This window comes from Oryzias latipes, chromosome 6, assembly GCF_053564925.1.
Source record: "Oryzias latipes strain Hd-rR chromosome 6, Olatipes_Hd-rR_3.1".
Classification (NCBI taxonomy): domain Eukaryota; kingdom Metazoa; phylum Chordata; class Actinopteri; order Beloniformes; family Adrianichthyidae; genus Oryzias; species Oryzias latipes.
Genome location: NC_136242.1, coordinates 14,116,961 through 14,137,120, shown reverse-complemented (window position 1 = coordinate 14,137,120; position 20,160 = coordinate 14,116,961). Strand labels below are relative to the sequence as shown.

The 20,160-nt window shown below is 40.7% G+C and overlaps 1 protein-coding gene across 2 annotated transcripts in view; it reads right to left on the bottom strand.

Annotated features, from left to right (window-relative positions):
- fbln1 (fibulin 1) overlaps nucleotides 1-18,492 on the bottom strand; it is a 33,732-nt gene extending 15,240 nt beyond the window's left edge. Inside the window, exons 1-15 of one of the 2 annotated variants that reach the window (XM_011475893.3) lie at nucleotides 18,269-18,492; nucleotides 15,096-15,204; nucleotides 13,526-13,655; nucleotides 8,565-8,718; nucleotides 8,082-8,144; nucleotides 7,897-7,983; nucleotides 7,565-7,702; nucleotides 6,493-6,630; nucleotides 5,985-6,128; nucleotides 4,865-4,990; nucleotides 4,646-4,771; nucleotides 3,840-3,959; nucleotides 3,628-3,759; nucleotides 3,411-3,534; nucleotides 1,517-2,602 (exon numbers count right to left, since the gene is read on the bottom strand). In XM_011475893.3, the coding sequence (XP_011474195.1) occupies nucleotides 2,224-2,602; nucleotides 3,411-3,534; nucleotides 3,628-3,759; nucleotides 3,840-3,959; nucleotides 4,646-4,771; nucleotides 4,865-4,990; nucleotides 5,985-6,128; nucleotides 6,493-6,630; nucleotides 7,565-7,702; nucleotides 7,897-7,983; nucleotides 8,082-8,144; nucleotides 8,565-8,718; nucleotides 13,526-13,655; nucleotides 15,096-15,204; nucleotides 18,269-18,323 (2,025 nt within the window). In that variant the 5' untranslated portion in view covers nucleotides 18,324-18,492 and the 3' untranslated portion in view covers nucleotides 1,517-2,223. Of the gene's footprint in view, nucleotides 1-1,516; nucleotides 2,603-3,410; nucleotides 3,535-3,627; nucleotides 3,760-3,839; nucleotides 3,960-4,645; nucleotides 4,772-4,864; nucleotides 4,991-5,984; nucleotides 6,129-6,492; nucleotides 6,631-7,564; nucleotides 7,703-7,896; nucleotides 7,984-8,081; nucleotides 8,145-8,564; nucleotides 8,719-13,525; nucleotides 13,656-15,095; nucleotides 15,205-18,268 lie in introns of those variants that run through there. The other variant, XM_011475891.4, reaches the window with a different exon arrangement.
- Nucleotides 18,493-20,160: the final 1,668 nt, after the last annotated feature.

Genomic DNA, 20,160 nt, shown 5'->3' with positions numbered 1-20,160 from the left:
GGGGAGTGTTCTAAAAGACTCCTAAATTGTGAGCAACATGACTAGACAACTCCCCAGCCTCTCCCCAGGGCAGCTCTCATCCTATTATTTAGGGCTTTGTTTATTCCACAGACTAATCAGTGACAGGTTGGAGAGAATGGAGGGCCTCATCTGGCTCCTAAAACTAATGCCACCTGGAGCATCACTTCTCAAGGTCTTGTAGTGTTTTGAAGGAATAACAACCTCAGCGATCAGCATTTTATCTTTAGCAAGATAAGAATGAATTAAACGTGATCTTTAGCAAACCCACGGGTTTTTTTTTCCACGGAGAGGACAAGTCTGTATATGGTTATATTGGGTTAAAAAAACAACCAAGGGGCCTTGCCACACAGCCACATGTGAGTCTCCTGTGCTCCTCTGGGGACTTATCTGCTGACCTCAAAGCCTTGGGCCCAGTTTAGGTTGCAGAGCTCCTTTCATGGATTGTGAGGAGAGAATCCCCTGACAAAAAAAAAAGTCAAGCCGCCATTGGGTAGGGGCTTGTAATTAGCGATTAACGGGTGGGTCCAAGTTTTACTTTGGCCCTGGCCAAACCCACAAAATGTTCTTCTAGTTTATAATACCACGACCTGAGCGGCAGAAAGACCAGACAGGGGCTCCAGAGAATAAGGTGAAGCTGCTGATGCAGAAGGAGAAAATAAACATTTCCTCTTATGTCATTTTCAAAGCGGAGTGGTAGGTGAGGCGTCGATGGTTAGCGGCTAAAAAACTACATCTTTTGTGTGTGAATCCATCCATGCAAGCATGCATCTGTGAATCCACAATGCACATGAGCACCTCTTCTTCATGTCCTCACATGGCCCAACCCACAAGGAAAACCCCAATACTCTGACCAGAAAGAAAAACAGCCTTTTGGATGAAAGTGGCCTGGTCAAGCTTTGGGCTTTATGTTTTTTTGGTAATCATTATTTATAGTCTGCACATTGATAACGCCCCAACACAAACAGTGCAGGGCATCAGTCATTTTGTGTGCGGTGATGTTGCTGGACCGCAAATTGTTCAGACCACCGGCCAGAGCCCAGAGCCCCATAACTCAATGTCAGAGAGGAGGAAAAAACTCCTGCGTACTGCTGTGCTTTTAGTTTAAGGAAATCCTTGTGAGGAACTATTCTGATTGGCCTGATAGCTCAGTACAGAAGGAACCTGGTTCATCTGACTTTACAGTTATTAAAAGCCACAGCCTTATATTTTAACCAACTATTTATACTTTCATGATTTGGGTCATCTGTCATCATCCTAAACACTAGGTTAAAAAAAATCTATGCATCAATTATTGAATTCAATGAGAGCCAAAGAAATGTGGATGAAAATTTTCTACTATTTAAAAATACAGATGTGCTGAATGGTCTTTGGCATTTGGGAAGTGCGACTAAACCATAGTTAATTTAGATGTATGGAGTTTTTTTAGCAATATTCTGTAAGGAATAACAATTAGGAACAATAGCCTAGAAGAAAAATACTAGAAAAGATTTCCAAATTTCAGTTTTAAGTCAATTTATTGAAAAAAGGGGGGCATCTTTTGCACATAAATTCTAAACAAGCCATTAGTATCAATTAAAAATGGAAAAATTAAGGTGGATCAAGTTTTAAGTCATTTTTCTTTTGTAAAACGGCATTTTTTTACACGAGAAAACTTCAAATATGAGTGTAAAAAATCATTATTACAAGGGATTCCAACTGTATGAGAAAAATGAAGGAAAACTGCTTGTCTGTGAGAAAGACTTTAAGGTCTTCACGGCATTTGATTCAACCAAAAAACAACTGTTCCACCTTAACCGTTCCAAACCAGTTTTAATGGAAAACTATTTATCTAATGCAGCTATAAAATGACAGATGCACTTTTCAGATGCACTTGGGCTCTTTGAATTTTATACCTTTGTCTAACCGAGGGCGCCACCTACAGTGGCGAATATAAAAATGCCTAACTGCTTCACCCAATGTTGTAAAGTGGTCCTTTAGAGATAAAATAAAACACTTTAATTCACGTAAAAAACAAAAAAATGCATGATTTAAACCAATTAATGCTGATTAAGGATAAAAAATATATTTTAAAATTTACGGATCAACAAATCAAGTATCAATTCCCATCAACAAGTCATTAAATGTTAAACTTCTTAAAATTCTTATGTTTTCTGCAAAAATCTTTTATTAGTGTGACAAATCCCCTCTTTAAGGAGTAGTTAGTTACTGTAAATCAAGGTAAGATTGTTTAGGTAGCTCTTCTGTAACAAAAACCAGCACTTTGGCCAGGTATGTGGAGAGTGTGCCGTAGCGTCGCAGCCTCATCTCTAGAGACAGCTCAAAGTCTTGTGCCTTCTTGATGAGTTTTGCCACTGACAACACCCCACCGGTGGGACTCTTCTCTGCCCTGAAGAAACCACCCTCGTTGCCAGCTGTGATAGCAATCTGGATGTCGTCACCAGCCACGCTTTGTGAGGGGCCCATGCGGAAGATGTTGGTCAAGACGGGAATGTCCGTAGTGAAGGTGAGGTAGTAGAAAGTTATTCTCACGGGCATGTTCAGGCACACGACAGAGTCCGTGCAAAGCAAGCGTTCGCATCGGCTGCAAAAAGAGGACAGCGGACAACAAGAAACACACGAGCCACAGACAGACAAAGAAAAGAGAGACAGGCTGTAAATTTTGCTTGCCGTGCATGGCATGCAGTGATAGGAACATTCTCTGTATCAAAATGTCAAGTTCCATGTGTGGAAACATGCAAGACGGTTGCTCGCGGTGACATAATTGAAACTGGAAAAATGTTTATGTGCGTTTGAGCACAAGAGAACATGCTGCAGCCAGATCAGCTGTCATTGAGTACACTGATCATGCAGGATCTTACATGAGGACTTAAAGTGCACTGTTATTAGATAAAACCTTCCTGTACAGTTACGGTCACGCAGGCCTTGTTCAAGCGGCCACTTCCAAATGAAAAGTCTATGTAAACACGCTCACACGCAGCTACGCAAGTTTCTATGACTGTTTTTGGGCTTTACATACAAAAAGTGCGGCCAGTGAATGTGCACTAAAACCTAAACCAGGTCGAAATTTTGACCAAATCAAGGACTCTAATTTGGCGGTGACCAATGGATGGTGTCCTTTTTAATTAATGGGGAAAAAAATTTGAAGCAAGATTGGTGAGATTTGCACTGCTTTAACATTTCACACCAAGCCTCTTCCAACTGTAGGTGGCAAACATGAGCTAATAAGCAGTAGAAAAATAAGCCCCTCCCTGTGTGTCCAGTGTGAACACCATGGGATAATTGCACATTCAAAAATGTACATTTACGGGGTTCCTGAACGAGTGTCACATGTATCCGTAGCTTAAGAGTTCATTCCTGTGTTAAGTATTTTAAAAAAGCCAGAAACTCACGTCTCCCCCACACGCTTGTAGTTATTCGGACAGTCGAAAGAGAGGCATCGAAATCCCCCCTGAATATTGAAGCAGCTCTCATTCGCCGTGCATGTGTGACTTCCTGCTGCACATTCGTCGATATCTGCAATAAAAAAATAGAATCTGTTCAACATCTTAAAAAAACATACCAATATTTAAAAGTTTGTAACAACACGTTGCTCGAATGACTTCCTACCCTGACAGCTGCGCCCATTTGTTGCTAAGGTGTAACCTTCAGCAGGACATATGCAGGTAAAGCTGCCAGGAGTGTTGCGACAGCGATAGGTGCAAATATGGCCTCCAGTGGGTAAGGCACACTCGTCTATGTCTATGGGGACAACAAACAGATTTTATGATGTCATTTTGGTGTCATTTGCTTTCATTTTTGTAAATCACAGTCTTATTTACCTTCGCACGTTAGGCCATCTATGTCACTGAGCTGGTAGCCACGGCGACAATAGCACTGATAGGAGCCGTACACATTGGCGCACTCTTGACTGCAGGGATTTGTCTCACACTCGTTCACATCTGGAAAGTGAAAGGACCATTGAAGGAACTATAATCACAACGCCTCCTTGTGGTCAAAGGAAAAATCCCGCCCCTTTAACTGTCTCCACCAATCATTCTTGGAGGCTTAATCACACGTCATCAGTCTGACCAATCAGAAGCGGTTACAGTCTTCACTTCCTTGTTCAGATTCTGCTCGTAAAGTCTCTCAGTTCCAACAAAACTATTAGCTAGAGCTCGTCTTCAGTGGTGTAGCTTTCCACGGGATCCGGTGTCAGACCGTGGAACAAGTGAACAAAACAATGAAGCTCAGAGATGCTAATCTCTCTGCGTTCGGCGGCTCTTCACACTCCCATGATGCATTGGGTTAAAGTGACAGCGTCTCAGAGCACAATGTGTCTTAGTTGTTAAACGTCTTGAAACCCCAACGAATACACATCAAATAGATTTTAAATCTTCTAACTTAACTTTTATTACATCTTTTAGGTGAAAACAGCTGCAACTTCCAGCTTTTTCTGCCACAATTATCACAAAAATGTATGTGAGATTGTGGAAGGACTGTAGATCAATACAGACTATGAGTTTCTCCTTTTTTTGAATTTTTGGATGCTGGTGTGTGCCGCGGGATTTTAGTCAAGGTTAAAGTGTGCCATGGCTCAAAAAAGGTTGAAAAACACTGCCCTACATTAACTCCCTAACTCCCTTACCATCACAATTCCTGCCATCATTGGCCAGCTTGAAGCCGGAGGTGCAGCTACACTTGTATGACCCAAGAGTGTTTTCACATTTGTGAGCGCACAAGCGGCCAGGATAGTACCTGCACTCATTAACATCTGAAAAGAAAAGAAGGAAAAACAGAACAAACTTTCAAGCATTTAGAGAAAAAGGTATTCGGCTAATGGACAAGCAACACAAGAGCTGCAAACCTTCACAGGTCCGAGAGATGCTGTTGAAGTTGTAGCCTGTTGCGCATTCACAGCGGTAGGAGCCCACTTGGTTGATACAAGCGTGGCCTGGACACACTTCTTCAGAGCCTTTACACTCATCAATGTCTGAGCAGAGAACAAAAAAACACATCCTCGCATTTTTGCTAACCACTAAATGCTTCACATTCACAGCCGTGTGAATAAAGATTCATCATTTTTGGAATTTCACAATACAAATCCATTAAATATGAGGTTTGCAAAAACATTTAAATAATTGCTTGATGTTTTTGGCATAAGAGGAGAAAATCTGTTCCATTTCCATTAAATATTCTGGAAAATGTAAAATTCCCCTAATATGTTAGCATTCCATTATGACACTATGACCGGGTTGCTAGCTGGAATATTTCACCATAATTTTTTTCTATACAAATGTGGTTATATGAAACGTAATTTCTGCTTTATTCAAATTTGCCTGTTGGAAAATTTTCCAGACTTTGCAAAATTTCAGTTCTATATGCCCTCTAGAGGTTGATGTGGGGAAGTTTTTTCCTGGGGAGAAAAGTTGGCTGCAATTGTTCATGAATGATTTTGAAATCAAAGTGTCAAACTGATTTGCAGCAACAGTTGATTGTCTAGGGTGACTGCTAATGTCTGAAAAAAAGATTGTTTAATGTTACGTTTACATCAAACAAAAATATCAAAAATATTGGCTATGTCTGAATTCCCTCCCTACTCCCTAACTAAAAAAGGGTGGGACTATCTAGTGCCTTCGATTTTAAAAACTATTTGGACACCGGGCTTGCTACCTTTTTTTTTTTAATTGCAAATATGATGTCATTCATTTTTTAAAGTAAAAACCTAATAAATATGAACATTTTACAAAGACTTCTTATGAATCCAGTGTGTTGAAACTTGATGAAAACTTGGATGATGTGCAAGAAAGAAATGTAAAAGTAATTTTTCACACGAATATTGGAGTTGTAGATTCAGAAACCCCCCAAAAATGGAAAAACACTGTATAATGCACTAAGTAGTGAAGGAATTTGGACAAAACCAAAAAAATAAAAAGTAACTCAGCAGTCATGAACAGTAGAATGATTTTCCTGATTTTCATTCATACCAACACAGCGTGACCCGTCTTCACTTAGGTGATATCCTCGACCGCAGTTCACCGAATTTCTCTGACAGGAGTACGAGCCCAAAGAGTTGACGCAGATCTGGCCCCGATGACATGGGTTTGTCAGGGTCACACATTCATTGATATCTAAAAACACAATAAAGGTTATTATTAGCCAAAACACAACATATTATTTTTCTCTAAAGCAAAGCTTGAGTTTAGTGAAAGAGTAATGATATGGAGGTCTTCAGGTCTTTACTAACAACATGAAGTCAATTCTCTCAGGAATGTGGAAAACATTTGCAGGTCTTAGCATGTTCACCAGAGGCTGACACCTAAAAATGTTGTTTTAAAACAGCTTTGGTTATATATATATACATATATATAAAAAGTCAGAGGGTGCAATAAGAAAACAATGAAAGGAAAAAAACAAGAAAATTACAATTTGTTTTGACAGAAGAAGAAAACTTTTTGAGTGGTCTTGTGATATTATTGCTGTGACGGGTCTTACCTATGCAGTTTCCAAGGGCGTCCTGAATGAAACCATTGTCACACTTAGCCTTGGGGACGCAGCGGAACGAGCCCTGGGTGTTCTGGCAGTTGAACTGCGGCCCGCAGTTGTGGATGCCAGTCTCACACTCATCAATATCTGGATGGAGCCACAGAACAAAGTGAGACTAAGCAAAATGTCAGGTCTGTCGATACAAGCAGAAATATGGAGGATAAGTGAGAGACCCACGTCCATAAAAATAGTGTTTTTAACATGTTCTTGTGGAGCTTTTCTCATGATACAGTATATAGAGAAAATGAAACCTGAAATTGGATATTTTTAGATTTCTTTATTGAAATCACAGCCTCTCAGCCGATGAAAAAACAGCATTTGAAAAAGTTTGTAAGTGGGATGTAGATGCTACGACGGCATGCCACAAGCTCCTTTCCGATGCATCCCTTTCTGGATGAATAAAACCACCTTTTTTTTTCCTTATCTGAGCTGAAATCTGGCTTAAAACTGCACGGCTAGATAGCTGCAATGTTGCTTGCCATTTTTGTTGCACAGATAGGTTGGGGTTGTGAGGGACTGTAAGCTAGTGAGAGAGCATGTAAACAGATGGATGATGGGAAGGGGGGTCGGCTTATTCTGCGCCAGCAGCGCCGGCCACAACTCAGAGGAGAATCTCTGATGAACTACTGCCGCTCTTTCTATGTTCTAGAAAAGAACACGTTTTTTTTTCATTTTGGTTAAAAGCGGCATAATCATAATTAAAAAAACCACTGGGAACACTTTGAAAATAGATCAAAAGATGATCGAAGACAGTCCTGTTAGCTGTTACACATTTCAATGTGCGTGATGTGTTTTCAGAATTTGACTTATTCCCTTATTAGCTGAGCTGCACTCACTCCTGCACTTGTGAACCATTCAATGGTTTAACCTCCTAATCCAACCCCTGATAATCTGAGTGTCAAGCAGGCAGGCCATTTTAGAGCCGTTAGTGTGATCTGACCCTGGATTTGAACCCTCGAGCTCCCACTTTGCCAATAACTGGGTGAGTGCTTCCCTGCACAAAGGGGTCAGAATCACTGACCTTTGCAGTTGTTGCTGTCGGTGAGTTCATAGCCGGTCCCACAGCTGACCTCTCTCTGGCACCGGAACGAGCCTTCGGTGTTGATGCAGCGCTCGCCGGCCCGGCAGTCGCTGAGACCCATCAAACACTCGTTGATGTCTGAGGTGGAGGAAACGAGAGGACAGGAAACAGGACAATCAAACCTCTGCAACACAAAAATGCATAAATATTGTCATACCTCAGTACTAGGCTTTTAGGATATTGAATACAGGGTTAATTTCATCTATTTTTATGTGTCTGTACTTTGTCAAATCTGCTTACCAATGAAGGTAAATAGGAACATGAAAAATTACCATCACAGTTCTTTCCGTCAGAGTTGAGTCTGTAGCCCTTCACACAGGCACAAGTGTTGTTCTTCAAACACAGATGAGCACACTTCCCTGATGAGCAGCACACAACAATACCTATTTGGTGACTTTTATGGCAGTTAAAATGGAAGAACTTCGAGAACCCCAATTCTCTGATTAGCGCACATTACCTTCACATTCACCGCTCAGCACTGAATTATCTCCATTGCTGCTGCTTTCATCCATATTTAGCGCTGTCGGAGGGAAATGATAAGACAATCAATCCATTTCTAAAATGCTTCTGCTCAATATTGCTATAATCCAATAACTGCTTTCCAATCAGTAAAATAGCTTCAAATATTGATTCATTTGACACAAGTACTGTTTTGTTTTGTTCCTGAGCAAAACATTTCCCAATAAAAGAAATCACATCAATCCTTTATGGTAATATTTTTAGACAGAATGTTTCATCCTTATGCTGATTCATGAGTTCCTTCCATAAAAATACCCACCTTTTCTGCCTTCACTTGCATTCAGCTCCACAGCAAATAAAGGTTTTAGGCAAATCCTATATGTGCCCGTTAGGGGGCAGTGCAGCACAGCATTTGTTGGGGGGATCTCTTCCTTCTAAATGCTTTGCATTGTTGATGCAAATGCATTGTTTATGGACTCACATTTAGGATCCACAGGATTTTTGCTTCCTGATGCTTCTTCCAAGCAGCAGGTCTGGGACACCACGCTGCACTGGTGGCTCACAGGGAGGTTTTTGTCGCAGGGTAAGCTCATTTCTTTCATGACCTTTCCCAGAAGACAACAGTCGCAGCACATCTGCCAAAACAGAACAAAACATTGTATCCAAGAGCTCACGTTCCATCAAAAACGAAGACAATGCAGGTGCAGCAGAAGGTCAATATAGCAGATCTAGTGGATCATCTTTTTTTTTTTAAATTAGATTTTAAGTCCTCCTTGGTTTTCTAAACCTGCTTAATGCTGGTCGGGTCAGTCTACCCAGCTACTGAAGGGTGAAGGAGGACAGCTTGCCATTCCATTGTAAGGCCACACAATCACACATTCACACCTATGGGGCAACTTAGAGTTACCAATGAAATGGGAATGCCCATAGAAAACCTTCACATGCACAAGAGGGAAGTGCAAAACCCACACAGAAAGGACCCTTTTCGCTGTGAGGTGAGAGTAAAAACCATTACAACACCATGCAGCTCCAAATCAGACATCATACCTTTCTTGACTAAGCCAGAAGGCATGTTTATTCACGGAATTTGTCAAATGAATGTGTCAAAATATTTTTTTCCAGAGAAAAATCCCTCAAATCTTGTAATATTGTACATTGTAAAGTTTCCGTCAAATGTCAGGGTATTCTAGAAGCTACAGTAAAAAAAAAATCGGTTGTTACAAATCAGTTGTAACACTAACACATGCTGCATTTGAGGCACTTTTAACCGCTTAACTTAACACATCAACTACTTAAAAACTATGAAGATAATAGATTCCAATTTTAACATTGACAGCAACCCTCTATGGTATCACATTGCTCTCTTCTTCAATCTGAAATCTATGGCATTTTATCAGTTATTATCAGTGCATTAAGAAGCAAATAGAGCAGGTAGAGGTGAGATGCTACAACAAACATTCCAATCCGTCAAGCCCTCCAAACCTGTGGATATCCCAACTGGGCATTAACCAGATCCCAACATATAGGAAAACAAGACAAGAAGGAACAAGAGCCGAAAGGGAACAGTATTTCAATTCCCTATATCTCAGGCCTGTCTGAAAAACTAAAAAGGATTTTCAGACAAAATAACATCCCAGTTCATCTCAAACCAGTTAATACTCTCAGACAAAAACTGGCTCATCCAAAGGACAAAATTCCTAGCTACAGAGTAATGTTGTGTACTCTATCCACTGCAAAGAGAACTGCAATGAACAGTATATAGGAGAAACCAAACAACCTTTACACAAGCGGCTTTACCAACATCGCAGAGCCAACCCAAGTGGACCTGAGTCTGCAGTGCACCTCCACCTGAAGGCCACAAACCACTCGTTCGAGGACAGTGTAGTCCGAATTCTAGCCAGAGAGAAAGGATGGTTTGAGCGAGGAGTGAAAGAAACCATCTTTGTCAAGAAGGATAAACCTTCTCTTAATAAGAATGGTGGTCTCAGATTTATTCTTCTATCCATCTACGGCAGTGTTCTGAAACCCAAACAAACCGAACCAGTTCCACCTGGGTAGTTAATAGCTGAAAGAGATGACCAGTTTGGGGAGGGAGTCACTGGCTCCCCAACCCCCAGCTGAGGACAAAGGACTCTTAACGACCTGAAACCATGTAGGCTAAGTTGACAATACCATCCAGTTTCAGGTCTGACTCCTCCCCCATGAGCGCATATATTCCAGCTCTTCGACCAGCTAATTCAGAATGGACAAAGCCTCTTGGATAAGAGGTGAAACGTCTTCTAACTTTAAAACTAAGTCCAGATGACAGCCCCTGAACCTACCACTATGGAACCAACCTTGATGAATGAGAGTCTTCATAGACATTCCAAGCTGAAACAGAAACTATTTTGCTATGAGTGTGCTTCTTTGGTCTTACCCTGTCCTAGATTGAGCAGCTCCGGGATCAAAAAAAAAATATCAGACGTTTAGAAAAGATCCCTCAAGCACGTTTCAGAGTGCTGAGGAAATGACTGATGCTATCTTTAAATTCATTCATACATTTGTTTTCCTCAAGACTTCCTTCCAATAATGAGGAAGGAATTTATTTTAAAGTTATTAAATTATTATGCAATAAATCTCTAGACAAAAAAAGGAATTGCCTCATTTTCTATACTCTACAGGAGCCACATAGCCCATTTAGACGTCCTTCTATTCATACTTCCATGTAAACAATATTTCTCAGACCTATTAAACTTCTGTAATACGTAACACCTTTAGGTTATTTTTTTTCCTAATCTCAAAGCCCATGAAAAAACAATGTATAAGGAAAATGAGCAAACAATGTTTGACTTATTGAATATGAATATGTCTGTTTTCACAGCAAAATACTCTACATCCTGAGCAGAAAAACATAATGTGTGAATCCAGTTGGACAGTGAGTAATAATTCCAAGACGGCTTGTAATTTTTGTTTTTAGAGTTTTAGAAGCAAAATTATATTCACAAAAATTATGTTAAGCCCGGTTTACATTTTGAGCAAAATAAAAATTGGTTAAAGAAACCAAAACATCCAACAAACTAGAATACTTCAAAGTAAGAGGCTGGGAGCAGGAGTATCAAGGGATGCAAATAAATTGCATTAAAAAAAGATTTATCTATCTATCTATCTATCTATCTATCTATCTATCTATCTATCTATCTATCTATCTATCTATCTATCTATCTATCTATCTATCTATCTATCTATCTATCTATCTATCTATCTATCTATCTATCTATCTATCTATCTATCTATCTATCTATCTATCTATCTATCTATCTATCTATCTATCTATCTGTCTGTCTGTCTGTCTGTCTGTCTGTCTGTCTGTCTGTCTGTCTGTCTGTCTGTCTGTCTGTCTGTCTGTCCGTCTGTCCGTCCTTTTAATTGTGAGCTTGAGAATCAGAATTGAACCTGTTCAGCTGTGATAACAATTTCTTATTCTCTGACACAGGAGCACAAATCTATTGTTCTATCCATCACCAATAATCAGGCTCAGATCGTACTGCAAATGACATTTTCTTCCCATTCTGACTATTGTTTTGAACTTTGAGCACAATATTCCGACCTTCCGACCTTCTAACTGCGTGTTTGTCATGAAATTGACCAATTAAACAAATTAATTGCATTTTTTTTTCTAAACTTGTCCTGTCCAACAGCTGGGCAAACAGATGAGAGCTGAAGGCCTCTTATGATGGACATATTTTACTTTAACAACATGGGTTATCAATCTTCTGACACACCACAGCTATGTCCGAATAAACCCCTTTTGTAACCGAGACCAAACTTTATTTATTTTAATCGTATTTGAAAATATTTTGTGTTGGAAAGGAGGGAAGAAAAGAGGGGGGAAAGGATAAGAGGGTGATTAGGGGGGGGGGGTAAAATCATGAAGCAGCATAAAGCAACAAGTTGTTGGATGTTTATCATTACGGTCAGGTTCAGATGTAATACCAATCTAGAAGGGGCGGGGCCTGTCCACACACACACTAAAATGTCATAAACATACCCGTTGGCTGCAAAAATGTCCACATGTCAACATGTACACAATACAAATATCGTTCACACGCATACTTATGCCTTCAAACCAACTAGTGGGAAATATTTCATCCAATCACGCAAAATATTAGTTCAAAGGTGAGCTAACACCTGTGCTCAGGTGAGTGTTTATGTTTTTCTAAAATGGATGGTGGAATGTGAAAAGAAGGACAGAGAGTTCCCAGTCATCCCCACACCAAGACACCCGCCGCAGCAGCCGCGGGAGCCAGAACCCCTCCAACATCCGCACGGTAGCAGATAGAGAACAGCCGCCCCCCCAGGCGATCACACCTGCCACCCAGGCCAGGGCCAGCAGGACCGCCACGGGGGCCCCAGAGCCAGAGAGCGGGGAGGCATGGGGGGGACAGAGAGTGCAAGCTCCAGCCCAACCAGGAGAGCAGCCCCCCCGCCGATCAGGGAGATCCCAACGCAGTGCCCCACCCCAGAAGACTGCCCACAGACCCAGACGAGCACCCAATCACCACCCAGGAGTTCTGGGCATCCCCCCGCCCCATCCCCAGGTACGAGTCAGGACCCCCCAAGGGAGACCACCCACCCCGCTCCAGGCAGCCACCCATCCGGCCCACGGTTGGTCCAGGAAGGAGCAAGGCAGGGGCCAGCCGCCACCGCCCAGGTGAAGAGGGGGTCCACAAGAGGTGTTGTAAACATGGCCCGACCAGGCTCACCCACAGTTGGAAATTCGGCGAGGCCCAGTGCTCAGGGGCAATGACCAGAACCCACACCACAGGGACTCGGACACCCCCCAGCTCAGGTGGGATTTGAACCCTGGCTCTTGGACTTGCCAGAAAGCTCAGGGATCCCTCTCCCTGCGTGGAGAGAGGGCCGCCGGGCCCAGGAAGCCAGCACCGAGGGAACACGGCCGACGTTGCCAAGGGCCCAGTACCCCCTAATAGAGCTTGACTGAGCAGTGTTGATTATTTTTCAAAAAATAAGTTTAAAGGCAAGCCATCACCTGTACACTACCTGATAACTACAACATGTTCAAGATAGACAACTTGGAGCATAAGCCAGTTTGCATGCCATTCTTTTGAAATCATTGATGAAGTGTGGACATAAGATGAAAGCAAAACAGACATAGAGGGTTTGAATGAGAGAAGGGGAAAATAGCATTAGCGCAGAGTGATTTGTTTGGTTTATTGCGAAAGAATTAAAAGCAAGGGCTGGGGTGTTTGACAGTTGTTTCATGAAAGAACAAGCCTCGTCCTGCTTGTGGCACACAAACAGAAAAACACAGAGATTCACAGAAATCCTCCTGGTAATCACTCAAATCAAACAGAGAAGAGTGAAAAACAGCACGATTAGGCGGAGAAATACATTTTTTTAGTAAAAACTACAAGTTTTTTAGCTTGAGAAGCACAAACACACCTTTGTAGTCTTGGTCTCACAGGTGTTGTTGAATAAGGAGTCACAGACTCCCTGATCTTTAGCCAGGTTGATTCCAGTCCTGCACATGTTGTCCTCCAGCGCCGCTGTGCAGCACTGCTCCTGCACTATCCTGGCCAAAGAAAACAAAAAGGAAAGAACAAAAAACAGCAAAAGAGAAAGAAAGTTGATGAGTTTCATCTTTAGTTTTTTTTTTCAATTTTATTATTTATTTTTTACATTGGAGGGGTTATGAATCTTTTGACACCAGAGAAAAATCCCTACCTGCACAAGACTTGATAACGAAATAGGCCCATTTCCCAATAATGATAAATAATTTGGTGCATGAGAAGTCAGAGGTGCATTTCAGTCTTTCTGAGAGGTTTGAAGCTTTTTAAATCTTTAGTTTTGACAGTCCAGATCACCAGAATGTAAATGCTGTATGAGCATGAAGTCTATATAAAGCATTAAAAAATAGCACATTACAATTTAAAAAATTACAAAACACAGATTTATCAAACCCATTTTAGATTTTAGGTAAAACATTGATGAGAAAAAAAAGAAAAATAAATCCTGAAACAAAAGAGTGGAAGTAGAATTAAACTCTTGGCTGAATGCTCAGTAAATTCCATCAAGGTTGCAGTGATTTTCAATGTTCCATCACTTCATTTGGGTTAAGTTGTGCTCCTCAAGTTTTCACCTCTTTAAAATTTCCATTCTTTGATTTGGAGTGGGGTTTGTAAAATACCAATAAAGGAAAACCCGCCTGCAAAGTCCAATACATCTTTCAATTAGTTTACTTAGACATAAAGTTTGATCTACGATAAGACAGTTAAAAAGAAGCACAAAGAAAAGAAACTGTCTGAAAAATGAACTAAAAAATCAAGTAAGTTTATTTGCTAGTTAGAATCATTTTTGTCTTACTGTGATTTTATAAGACATACAGTATAAAAGCCCACCCCCACCGTGGATCTGTGACGTCAGGGCACACACCTCCTTTGCAAAACCTTTTATGGCCACAGTCCTGCTCCTGCTTTCCCTTTTCCCCAACAGCTTTTCTTTTTCTTCCAGCAATCATTCTGATTTCCTGTTATTGCCTCTCCATCCTCCCTCTATGTTGCGTTTCACCTCAAAGGTATTTCCTGGGTTTTAACACCCCCCCCCCCCCCCCCCCCCCTTTCGCCAGACTCACAGTTCTTCACCCACCAAGCACACCCCCTAAAATCCCCTCTTCCTCTCTCTCATTCCCCCCTTTTAACTGTAATTCACACAAATAAGGCCATGGTAAATGTGTTTGCCATCAGAGATCACAGCGGCACAGATTTCTGGCTTTGGGGGCCTGAACCTGCAGCACAACACCTTCTAAGGATTTCTGTCAGGCCCATTACTACTCCATCAGCGTTAGCGTTTCCGGCTCCTGAAGTGAATATAGTGACCAGAGATTTATGGGTGTGAGCTAAAGCAAGATCAAAACCACTTACAGACATTTTCCAGGTTTGCAGTCAAGGCCACACCTTCAGAGTTTGCTTGAAAGTGAAGGATTGTGAGAAAGGGCCAACGCGCACCTGCTTACCTGCATGTGATTGATGCAGAAATAAGAGGAAGTGAAGCGCAGTCTTTGTTTTCATTTCCGTGCTTCTGCCCATCTTTGCAGCAGTCATCGATCGGAATGTCTTCTGCTCCTGTACAATCATAGTAAATGGTGTTTAAAGTCCCATTCCGATCATCTCTTTATCTATTTTAAAAGTGTTCCTATTGGCCTTTTAAGTATGATTATGCCATTTTTAAGCATAGAACACAGTTTGTGCAGAGCAGGAGGATTTTTGGAAATTCACCTCTGAGTTGTGGGCGGAACCCTAGGTGAGGAGTAAGCCCACCCCATTTCCCATCATCAATTTGTTTAAACGCTCTCCCGCTAGCTCACAAGTCCGACCTAACATTAGCGGTGCAACAAAAATGGCAGCAATTATGGAGCTGTCCAACCGCACAGTTTTAAGCCACATAGTTCAGACGACAAGAACGAAGACATTTATAGATCTATTTGTCTGTCAGTGGAAGCATCAGAATAGAGCGGAGCAGAGAGCTTGTGGCTTGCAGTAGTAGCTTCTACGTCACACCTACTAACTTTTTCCAACAGCACCTTTTTTACTTCTAGGTTTAGATTCACAAATCAAAGATTAGATTCAATATATATTTTTTCTGTGATTATAAATAAATTCCCATCTTCAAAAAGTTCCTTTTTATTGGTTTATGAGAAGTAGGTTTTCATTTAAGAAGTCATATTGAACAACACTGGAACATTTTATTAGAGATTTTTACAATAAAGACAGAAAAAATATTAGATTGCTTAAAATATATTAAAAATTCATTTGAAGAACAATATATCCCAAAAAATTGACTTGATAAATAATTTATTGGTTTGATGAACTGTGTGCAATCCCAACCCACGATTCATCTGTAAAAGCACACTCTTGCTTTGAGCTGATAATAATTTCCTCAGAAGGAAAAAAGAAAAATGATCTAAATAAAGACTTTTTAAATCTTCTCTCAAAAAAACTTTAAAATATGCAGAGTAAATCATTTTCAAAACTGATCTCTGATGATTAATACGGTTTGTCAAACCCAAGTTAACGAAAATATGTGTTTCTGTCTTTGCGTCAGGACATCAACCATCTCTGTGGACGATTCTGTCTGTGGATTAGAGAGCAGGGAATGCCATAACTCTGTAAACAAACACATCAAGCACATTTCCTCGCCTGTGGTTTGCATGGTCTGCCAAACGTGAAATAACTTTGGCAGATTGATTACTTTATCTGCTCTTTAAAACCAGCCTCATCACGCCAAACCTTTTTCTAACAGTCAGTCCACTGGGACAAACTTCACAGAACAGACGAAGCAAAAGTTTTTGCTCAGTAAACACTTGCAAGGGTTTTTGGGGATTAGGTATTGCGAAACGGGTTGAACAAATCCTTTTGTTCGAGACACGGCGTCTGCACTCAGATTTCTGGCAGGGCTAAGAAAGCTTAAAAAATAAATTAGATTAAGTGGGGAGGACAAGTGTCTGGAAGAGAAGTCTCCTGGGTTTTACAGGTTGGCTGCTTTTTCCTAGAGGGAGGAATTTTATAATGAATATTAAATCTACAAAAGCAAAAGCAGGAATATTTGACACCACAAATCAATGCTCTATCACCACAGTGAAAGTCTAATTAGAAGGACTTGGTTATATTACGTTTCTTCATCAACTAAGTCTGTAAAAAATCATTTTTTAACACAAAATTAAAGTTTAACAGAAGTAACTGTAATTATTTAGAGGAAGCTGCAGGAAAACAAACCCTACAATTACACCACTCTGACTACTACTGGTATACCTATAAGTATGGATTCATCGCCGCGTTAGCTGACTCACTGCTGGCTTTACTGGCCAGAAAGTAGCTGCTTTTAAAAGCTCGTAAAAGCTCTTATAGACCTTCCATAAAGTGTTTCTGTTTGAAAGGTGAAAACATTCATCTCTCTGGTTTACAGAAAACTCCAAATGCCAAAACCAAATGTCAAACTTTATTGTTTTGATCATCTTGGTCAAAGCAGAGCGTTCTTGTGGAGATGTTTGAAGGCGTCCATCAAACCTTTCCACCAAACAATTCCTTGCTTTTTTTCTGTGAAATGCGACATGACAGCAGCAGCTGGTGATTAGTCTGCTCTGAAGAGCTTTCCCAGCAGCAGACTAAACTGAAATAACAGAGGAGCTTTAAAGCTGCATGACTTCTTGTTTTTTATCAGTGGAACCAAACCAGGCTCAGCCAGCCTCTGGCTTGCTGCCCCCGGGTCCTTAGTCCTGGTGATGCATCGGCTGTCTGGAGGAGATGTTTTTCCACTGTGGATTCTGCTGATTTTGAGGGATATCCTGACTTTGGCAGTCCAGCACATGGCTTGACTGCTAAACATCTCAGGTAAACAAAGCTGGATGCAACAGAAGAGTTTTGTTTATTTTCTTCTGACAAAGATAGAGTGATTGGATGAAACTGATCTCAATTTTAAAATTTTTTTTAAATGAAAATAAAAGCACACCTTTGAAAAAAATGGCTTAACCTTGGTGGCCCTGCTGTGGGTCTTTAAGCGTGCATAGCAATTATTTATGTAGACTGTGCCATTATTCGGAGACAGTAGTCTTTCCCTTTTTGACATCAGGATGTCACAACCCACTAGGGTGCCTGGCCTTTGACTTGCAGGGCAGGAAGCAAAGACAGCACAGTCAGTGGGAGCCCTGGCTTTCACAGCTTGTGTGGGAAAGCACTTAAACACTTTCTGTGTGATGTGATGTGATGCCTCATTTTACCACTTTACAGATCAAAGTGCGCCTAGGTTGTGGCATAAACAAAGGTGGTGCATGCTACAGCCTGACAGGAATCTGGAATTTTCTTCTCTCACAGAAGTTCCAAAAAGTAATGTTTGTGTCACTTAATGAATAAGGAAGAGGAAAAAATGGGAGAGTCATATTAACTGGAAAATGTGCCTTTCAGCATTTAAAGCCTCGGGAAATAACAGATTCCTGTAGATTTATGAGATGATTAACGTAATGAAAAGTAGTGTGCTTATCTTCTTTAATCACATGTCCTAACAAGTTTCTAATTTATCATTTCCTCATTTTTTCCCCTCCTTAGCAAAAAATGATTTATAGGAGGTATTTAAGTTAAAAAAACAAGTTGCCATTACGCACGAGATACCCCAAAAAACGCAATGGGGACTTACCTTGACCAAGCAGAGCGCCGATCAGAGCGCAGAGGAGCGCAGCGCGCAGCGCCATTCAGAGCAGATTCCGCAAACAGCTGCGAAGTAGAAAAAAAACTGCAACCACAGTTTGCTGGGTAAAAGCGGGTTTTGGGAGCGAGCGGCTGCTGCTGCTTAGGAGAAAGAAGAGGGAAAGAGGTGGAAGTGATGGAGCAGGGAGTCGCAGTTGGAGCGTGACTAGTAGTGAGGGGGGCGGGCAGACATCATTTGATACAATCTTCCGTCCTTTTAACCTGAAATACCTTAAAATTATCTCAAATTTGAATCTCTTTAGAAGATTTCAGAAACATTTCAGTAGCTCTCTATTTACATCTTTATCTCGTAATGAGCGCCCCTCTAACAGAAGTTAAAATAACTCACCAATTCCCGATTTTATTATTTTTCTCATTTCCAGATTTCTTGACTTCAGACAGAGGCAGGTTTTGTCAGGGGTCAACAAGCTTTTAAAGAGCCATTAGGATCGATTTTTCACTAACAACAAAGCCTCAACGTATTTAGAAAAATATGACACTGAAGGTGGACAAGTTAACAAAAAAAAAGGTATTTTGTCATAAGTGATTAAAAAAATAGTTTATTTTACGGTTTGTGGTGCATCTCAGCCAGAAATGAGTAACATTTTCTAAATCTAAATCAGAGCTAATTAAACACCCTATCAGATCATCTTTTCACCTGTGTGTTTTTCTAGGATATAGTTTCTGTGGAGTCCCAGTGGTTTGTTAGAAATTCACCTCTGAGTTGTGGACGGGACTTTTGGTGAGAGTAAAGCTTCTTTAATATCCTATCATGGAGCTATGCAGCCGTACAGTTTTGATCCAGACACCAGTTCAGATCAGAAAAACAAAGATGTACATGGATCTATTTGTCTGCCAGTGGATGCATCAGATGCATCAGCTGGGCGCCTGTGACCTGTCAGCTTTAGCGCTGCCACAAGCTTTTTTTTTGTCTGGTCCTAATTCACAACCATTTTAATAAAAGAGATGATCAGAAAAGCAATTTTAACCATAATTTTCTTTATATATGTCCTCCATCAATCTGTCAAAATGTGATTCTTGTGATTCATACTGTCCTTCAGCTTTTTGTGGATGAGTTGAATACAGTTCGAGTTAGTTTACTTCTTTTTTACTTCACTACTTACTTTACACTTTACAGTAACTTTTTAAAGTTAAAAACTTTATTTTTCCTTTAATCAGAGAGCCACAATGGAGGAGAAGAAGCGCCACATGCAGCTCCGGAGGTTACAGACTCCTAGACTAGTGAAATAATTGTCTTTTAGGGGCTATTTCTGGATTTTTTAAATTTTATTTTAAGTTTATTTCAAGAAAACAATAAACCTGATACCCTGCAAGGTGTTTTTTCCCTCTCTTTTAAAAGCTTTCATGGATGCACACATGGAAATAGTCTTTCCATCAATGGCAGGATAGACTTTTTTTCTGTGACTAATGATTCTAATGATCACTCAACATCTGGAGCTCCTTTGGGGGCATTTTGAGAAAAGTGCAGCCTGCAAGCCTTGAAAACCAACAAAGTTGCAATAAAAAAGTGAATAAAAGCAGAAATATTTGGAAGTCACAGCTTGCCCATTGCATCTTCATCTTGAATCGCATGCTCTTGCATCCTGCATCTAGTCTTAAATTCTTCCATTTCAGATTTTCCTAATACTGAGATGTGCACGCTGTCTTCCAGGAGGATCAAGGATGCTAAGATGGTCGTAAATAAGCCACACACACAGATGCAGTCGTCTCCCAGACTTGGCGAGAGGAGCAGAAATAATTGCTAGACTGCATTATAAACATTTTGTACCAACTAAGCCCCCTCTGTAAATTCAATCAGTCTACTCAGTCTGGGCATGTAGA